The sequence below is a fragment of the Triticum urartu genome, chromosome 7A, assembly GCF_056163025.1.
Source record: "Triticum urartu cultivar PI428250 chromosome 7A, HENAU_Tu73, whole genome shotgun sequence".
Taxonomy (NCBI): Eukaryota; Viridiplantae; Streptophyta; class Magnoliopsida; order Poales; family Poaceae; genus Triticum; species Triticum urartu.
Window position 1 is genome coordinate 146,394,771 of NC_141879.1, and position 7,958 is coordinate 146,402,728.

At 40.4% G+C, this 7,958-nt stretch overlaps 1 protein-coding gene across 1 annotated transcript; it reads left to right on the forward strand.

Moving 5' to 3' along the window:
• The first annotated feature begins 5,272 nt into the window (after positions 1-5,272).
• LOC147958651 (uncharacterized) lies at positions 5,273-6,976 on the forward strand. The gene is made up of 3 exons (XM_087537689.1): positions 5,273-5,623; positions 5,846-6,419; positions 6,951-6,976. Exons 1-3 carry the CDS (start codon positions 5,273-5,275, stop codon positions 6,974-6,976), a joined length of 951 nt encoding a protein of 316 aa, XP_087393815.1.
• Positions 6,977-7,958: the final 982 nt, after the last annotated feature.

Here is a 7,958-nt window from a genome sequence, read left to right on the forward strand (position 1 = left end):
GTTGAGAGATCCATGGAAATTGGTCACACATATCAGCGGTTGTTGATGTTCGATTTGGTTTGACCATTTCCCTGATTCTTGCATTCTTCGTGGCACTGTGCCACCGTAAGTGTTAACTGATTTTACAGGCCAGTGGATTTGTTTATTATTATTACTTTTGGACCAAGAAAAGGAACTCAATCATGATCCAATGGCGCCCGACCAAGTGTATCATAATTAAGGGCCAAAAAAAACAAGGAGAAAGAGAATTTATATTAATCAAGCGGCGGCCAAGTCTACCATACAAACATAAGAAATCTCATCAGGTCTTGAAGGGAGCAGAGCCATACCGCAGTGCGCTTCTCAGTTTTGCCAAAGTTTGCTAAATAATGACTAAATGGATTGCTTGACTAAGACTTCTCTACCCTCCCGAAGGAGTGGTTTTTTTTCTTTCACCATCATTGTATGCTTCGATCTATCCTTGTCCGTGCTCGTGATCATCTTAACCACATCCATGCAGTCAGTATAAAAATTCACCGATTTTAAAAAAGGAAAACAGAAAAATCCAAGAAAAAGAAGAAGAAATGACCGGTGGGTGCAAAAGGGCCGGCCTAGTTGAAAGCAGAGCTCAAGAAGAAAAAGAGAGATCCGAGTTCTCCTGGATTACGTTTAGCGAAGCTAGCCATTGGGTAAGCGTCGGGTTCATGTTGAATACTAGGGCGTGGCCTTCTTATAGGGAAAAGAGCCGGTTTTCCAAAAAAATATATCAGGTTTTCCGTTTTTTCCTTTGTTTTTCATCGGTTTTTGTTCGTTTCGTTCTCCATTTTTTTGGTTTTTATCCTTTTCTTTCTTTTCCTTTAGTTTTCCTTTATTCCTTTGTTTTTTTTCTTTGTTTTACATCGGTTTAGTTTGTCTCTTTTGCGTTTTTCTTCTTTTCTCTTGGGTTTCACTGGTTTTCTATACACATTTATGGTGCATATAATATATTATTTTAATATATACTTAACATTTTTAAAACTCTTGATTAACATTTTTTATACGGATTTAATTTTTTAAATGCTTGATTAAAGAAATTTAACACAAGTTTAAGGATTTTTTGAATGCATGGTCAACAATTTTTCTATACCCATTTGAATACAGATTTAACAATCTTTTAAATACATGGTCAACATTTTTTCTATACATTTAACATTTTTTTAAATACAAACTTATGCTTGATTGACATTTTTATATACATGATCAATTTTTTCATCATTTTCTAATACATGGTCAACATATTTTCTATGCACCTTTAAAATTTTCCAAATGCTTGATTAGAGTTTTTAAAATACTTGATTAATTTTTTTAACATGGTCAATCATTTTTTCTATATACATTTAACATTTTTCAAATGCTTGATTAACATTTTGAAAATACTTTTTCGACAATTTTCAAATGTTTTTTTTATTTTTTTTGAAAATACATGATCAAATTTTTTTCTTACGCATTGTATTTTTTAATACATTTTTCCTATGCGTGATAAATAATTGGGCCTTGTGCCTTCGGAAACTGCTCGGAACGGCACATACACTCGGCTGATCTGGTCGTGACAGATGAGCACTAGTGGTTGGCACCATTTGGAAAAGAAGTGCACGTTCATGTAATAAAAAAAGATTAAAATAGATGAGTTGTGGCGTGGGGAAAGACGTTCCACGCAGACGTTGCCAAAAGCCGTTCTATTTTGCAACAATTTGGTCGCGAAAGTAGCACGAGGTTACATAGAGAATGACCACGCTTTTCTTTAGTAGGAGTAGAAATTTTTGGAGCGAGTCTCGCAACGCTTTGCTGATAGAGACCGGGCCACTGGACGCGCATGTGTTTCATCTTCTTGGCTAATCATACGGGAAAAGCGGGCATCATGGTTTTTAAGTACGGCTCAGTACGAACCATGGTTTTTAAGTACGCTACACGCACTTGCTCGTCCACGACATACACGCGGCCACCACCTTTTTTACCATAGACCATACCTAAAGCTCGAGTCGAACCGGTTGCATATAGCAGGGGCAATATATGTTCGACATCCTGGTAAAATTTTCTTTTGAGAGTATGTTCGACATCCTGGTAAAACGTGCATGTTCAACAACGTTTATCGAGCCGAGTTGTCCTCCAACTATTGGTCCATATCATGTCCAATTCGTGGTGCGTGCACGATAACATCTACCAAAATGCTCTCCAACTTTGTGAGAAGATCACGTCCAAATTCAGAGAGACCAATGAATCCCGAGAGAAGCTGGACTGCGTACGGCTGCCTTTGTGAGAGCATCACGTCTGCGGTGGGTAAACCATTTAGGAGGTGTTTGGTTCGGCGAATTGTAACGCAACCTGATAACGACGGTAACGGATTGCGTTAATAGCTGTTTGTTTAGGTAGCTCCGTTATTGGTTACGGTGTAAACAGATCCCACCCAAGTCTCGGTCCGATTACGCCCGAACCTAACCGCAAACAGATCCCTTCCCCGAGTCCCCGAGCCTCCAACCCTTCCCCTCCGCCGCCTCCAGCCCTCGACTGGCCTTCGCTGATCTCCTTCTCCGGCCACCCCCGTCGGTGTCGGAGGCGTCGAGGCCGACTTCCCCGGCGTCAAGAAGAAGCCCACCCGCTCCTTCCCCGACACCTCAAGCTTCAGGGCTGTAGGTAGGTCACCTGACCGTCCGCTCCTTTTTCCCCACGCGTACGCCGGCGAATTGACCAGATCTTGTGGTTTTTCACCGGACACCTCTCCTCCTTTCAGTTTCCCAGGTCCTTGCGCAAGATCTCGAGCCTGGACGTTCACATCGTGCTGGCCTGCGCGGGGGTTCAAAGAGGACGTGTGTGTGTGTGTGTGTGTGTCAGATCCAGCGCCTCACTGTTCAGTGCCAGAGCCATCTAGTCATCCTCGTTCTTGCCATCGAGAAGCAGCACCGGCCATGCTACCGAATTAGGTTAGGGCTAAACATCATTTACATTTTTTTTCTTGATTTCTTCTTGATTTGATGAGACACTAGAAAAATATTGATCTGTTCTTGATCATCTTTTCCTGTACTGTTTGGTTCAAGCACTTGTGAATTGTAGATAGAAGTAAACTACCTGTGATTAATCATGACCTGAAAATGGGAGCTATAAAGATGGCCATGGTGAGAAACAAATTCTATGGAAATTAAGCCCGAGCGTCACTCAAGATGACGGTCATCCTACAATTGCAAGGATGACTTAACTGAATATATTGCTGCGAACCAGATTGAGTTAATTGAACATTTTTGATGTGTTCTTATTTATAGTGGTATCTAGCTTTTCTTTGTGTCCTATTTATATATGTTGCTGCCTTGAGATTTCAACCTGAGAATTTTGTTTCTAATTCAGTATTATGATCTCTAGACGCTAATAATATGTGACCGTGTGCACACTATGATGACGACGGTGCCACTTATTTACACTCTTTGATCTGTTCTCTTTAGGAGAACTATTATTTTGTTTGTATACTATTTTGTTGGCTTATAAATTATAGCAATTTCTAATATTTTGTTTTGTTTTCGTGTGCAGGATCTGAAGTGTACTGTATTTTCGCTTATCAACCTCCACTTTAACATTCTTTTTCCCAACATCGGTTCATCGGTTGTCCTGCTCATTCCTCTCCTCCCCCATCGGTTGGTGAGTTCTTCCCCTAATGTTGATCTGTTCTTAACAATATTTTCTTCTTATAGTGGTATGAATCTTGCCAATGCAACAACAAGCAATGATAAGAACACATGCTATCATATATTTACTTCACCCATACACTTGAGTAGACATTAATTTCTTTTGGCAAGCAACCACACATCTCCTGGAATTACCCTATATTTTGTATATCTTTTCAGTTATGGCCCGTCTTCCCTTAAGCGCGAGACGTCGAAGAAGAAATGTAGCATTTATTAATCTAATGAGTGCCATTATGCTTGTATACTATTATGTGTGGTTAATCTTTGGATTAGTTTATAGAAGAAAGTGTTGGCAAATAGAAAGGAGGCTTAGAATTAGAGAGCTAAGAGGAGAGAATTTGCATAAACTAATTGGTGAGAGTGACGCAGTGTGTATAAGTCAACTTCGTATGGATAGGAGAACATTTCATATATTATGTGAGATGGTGAGAGATGTTGGTGGCCTAAGGGGTACAAGGAATACATCATTGGAGGAGATAGTGGCATCATTCCTTTATGTATTAGCTCACCATTTCAAAAATAGGACAGTAGGGAAATTCTTTTACCGAAGCCCGGAGCCAGTTAGTAGGAACTTCAATGCTTGTCTTCTAGCTGTTTTGAAGCTTCATCCATTGCTACTTAAGAAGCCAGAACCTCTACCCGAGGACTGCACAGATGCTAAATGGAAATATTTCAAGGTACATAGCTACTAAGAAAGAAAAAATACTAGATGAACTCAATAGTGGTAAAGATGCTAATGTTTGCACATTGTTGTTTATGTTGTAGAATTGTCTTGGAGCGTTAGATGGCACACACATAGGGGTAACCGTCCCGGCTACTATGAAAGGAAGATACCGATCAAGGTTGGGTGATATAGATACAAATGTGTTAGGTGTGTGTGCACCTGACATGCAGTTCATTTACATACTACCTGGTTGGGAGGGTTCTGCACATGATGGTCGTGTTCTTAGAGATGCCATCTCAAGGCCAAATGGGCTCCGTGTCCCTGAAGATCAATATTATCTTGTTGATGCTGGTTACACAAATGCGAGAGGATTTTTAGCTCCATACCGTGGTCAAAGATATCACTTGGGTGGTTGGACACCACAGAATCCACCTCGTAGTGCTGAGGAGTATTACAACATGCGGCACGTTAGAGCCCGAAATATTGTAGAAAGGTCTTTCGGAAGACTCAAGGGTCAGTGGACGATTTTGAGGTCCCCGTCCTTTTTTCCTATGAAGACCCAATGTCGAATCATCATGGCATGTGCACTCTTGCACAATTTGATCTTGCAAAATATGCCACTTGACCCACTTGATAATGACGAGCCAATAATGCAAGAAACATTGGAAGGCATGGAGGGAGAATTAGGCCAACCAGAATTCATTACTTCTATCTCAACTTTGAACAAGTGGACAAATTTCCGGAATGTTCTTGCACAGGACATGTATAATAGACATAGGGCTGCTAGGGGTCATTGAGGTATAAACCATTTCTATTTGTTCACTTTGTTGCTAGCTTTCTTTTTGTTTAAATAAGCTTCAATTGCATCTCATTTGCATTTGTCCCATTTCATATATATTTGTTGTTGCTTTGTACAGATATGGATGTGGACACCTCAAGTACGTCTCGTGGAAGAGGCAAGAATAAAAGGAAGTGGACTTCAGATGAGGATGATGAACTTATTAAAGCCTTGTATGAGCTGTCCTTGGACCCAAGGTGGAAGGCAGATGGTAGCTTCAAAAATGGATACCTGGTGATATTGGAGAAGCACCTTTCTGAAAAGTGCCCTAGTTGTGGTATCTCTGCAATTCCGCACATTGAGTCAAGAGTGAGGCACTTTAGGACAAAATTTGGTGCTCTTGAAGTAATGTTATCCAAAAGTGGTTTCACATGGGATGGAAACCGGAAGATGATTCAATGTGAGAAGGCACAGTATGAAGCACATTGTAAGGTAGATCACTTCACCCATCAAAACAAACTCCTTGTTAATGCTGAATTGCTTGCTGCCTTGTTATTGTTATTGTAGTGTTGCTATGCACATTGCTATTGTTAACCGGAAGATGTTGTACCTTTCCTGCCTTCTTATTGTTTCTATTATTGCTCATTACCTTTTTGTATACCTGTCGCATTTCTATCAGAGACTAAGTTCCTTCTTTTATGAAAAAACTTGTAGATTCATAGTGAGGCAAAGGGATTGTATGATGTCCCATTTCCATACTTTGAGCAGTTGGCTGCTATTTATGGCAAGGACATAGCAACTGGAGAAAATGCTGAAGGCTTTGGTGAGGCAGTGGGTAACTTGGAAAATGAAATTGCTATGGAAGAAGAGGAACACGAGGAAGAGGACTTGATCTCAACAGGGACAGCTAGACGGTCTGTCGATACTCGCTCTATGGATGGAACTAGTTCCAAGAGGCAGAGGAAGGAACCAAGGCCAAAGAGGGTGACGGGACCAAGTGATCCGTTTGCAGCGATGCTTCAAGATGTCAATAGACAGCTGAACAATGTGACACAATATGTGGGTACAATGGCAGCATCATTGTCAGCATCAATGGCACGAGAAGCAGCACAAGAGGATCCTCAGCAGAAATCAAAAGAGAAGGCTATTAGTGAATTGGCTAGGCTTAGCTTTACCGGGAGCGAGATCGTTGAGGCTGCAACCGTATTTGCTAAAGCTCCAGATCAGATGAACATGATGCTTGCGCTTCCAGAAAATCTGAGGAGGGAGTATGTCCTAAAAATGCTCTCCGATATCCTTTTGCTAAACTCCACAATCTCCTTTGCTAAACTCTTTCAGCTTTGATAACATCTACCTCTGATTGGCTAGCTGCTATACGAATATGTAATCTTTACTTGACTAGCTGCTAGTATATGCATTTGCCATCTCGAGTTGACTTGCTGCTAGTATATGCATTTGCAATGTCTAGTTGACTTCCTGCTTCTGCTTACACTCGTAGTATATGTTCCATCCAATCCCTGCTTGACATTTGTAGTATATGTTTCATCCAATCTCTACTTGACAAGCTTAACATGTGATGTTAATTTACAATGAACATGGATAATAAGCATTTGCTTAGATATATGTCAAGTAAATTATCATTGGAGTTCTTGATTGTTTTGCTAGGTCAAGTGATTTTCTAGTGAACAGAATAAATGATGATGATTATGGATTGATTACAATTTTGTAATCAGAGTGCTTGTTCTGCTATTAATTTTTGAATTAATGCCTGTCTCTTGTCTGTTTCTTTATTTTTTTATTTAACTCTTGCTTATTTTGGCAGATGAGAAAAAGAAGCACGGTTGATTAGAAAAGATCGGTGGTGTGGCTGATCAAAGGAATGGTCGATGGAAAAGCTATTTTGCAAGATTCTGAAATTGGCCTTTGGACTTGCCTTGCAAAATAATTTTGGGGACTAATTATGTAATTTATCTCGAATTGTTGTTGAAGTCTGAGTTTGTATTAATGAGTTAATATGCATTTTAGAAGTGGTGTCAAAATCTGGTTAAAGGATGTCTTGGGTGAATGCAAAAATATTTTTAAATTATGTACTTATTTGATGAGTTTGAATCTGTGCTAGTGAAGCACCTGTGAAAACCTTGTCAAATTGCCTATGAAAACTGGTTCTGCATGTGAAAGTTGTCTGACGTATTCAGATTACAGTGCCACACCAAACACTGTAAAGGCAATTGATAATGTTACTGGCATGTGCCAAACAAAACAACAATTGGACTGTTACCCCTTCATTCCCCCCGTGACCTGTTACCATTAACGTTTGCGTTACCGGCTAGAGAACCAAACACCTCCTTAATGAAACAGGATACTAGAGAATGGGACCTGAATCTGATAAACCAAATTTTTCATTCCTTTGATGCCGAAGAAATCGCCAAAATCCGGATCCCCTCTGTGGAATATGAAGACACGACTGCATGGCACTACGAGAAAAACGGGGTATTCACGGTGAAGAGTGCTTATAAACTGGCCGAACAACTCATGAGGGACAGTTCGTCGAAACCATCAAACTCAGGGAGCGAGGTGGGTGACCGAAAATTGTGGGACTTGATTTGGAAGGCAAAGGTCCCTGAAAAGGTTAAAATCTTCGGGTGGCGAGTGGCAACGCGAACTCTGGCGACAAAACATAATGCTCTAAGAAGAACCATTGCAATAGATGACATATGTGAAATCTACGGAAGTGGAAGGGAGGATGAATACCACGCTGTGATCACATGCACTCGAAGTAAGGCTGTTAGAAATGAGATGAGAGCATACTGGGAACTCCCAAAGAAGG

Excerpts from the sequence above, each read along its gene's own strand:
- LOC147958651 (XM_087537689.1), top strand. The coding sequence starts at position 5,273 with ATGGATGTGGACACCTCAAGTACGTCTCGTGGAAGAGGCAAGAATAAA. Across the intron at positions 5,624-5,845 it reads AGTATGAAGCACATTGTAAG|ATTCATAGTGAGGCAAAGGG; the intron begins GTAGATCACTTC and ends AAAAACTTGTAG. Across the intron at positions 6,420-6,950 it reads GTATGTCCTAAAAATGCTCT|CAGATGAGAAAAAGAAGCAC; the intron begins CCGATATCCTTT and ends TGCTTATTTTGG.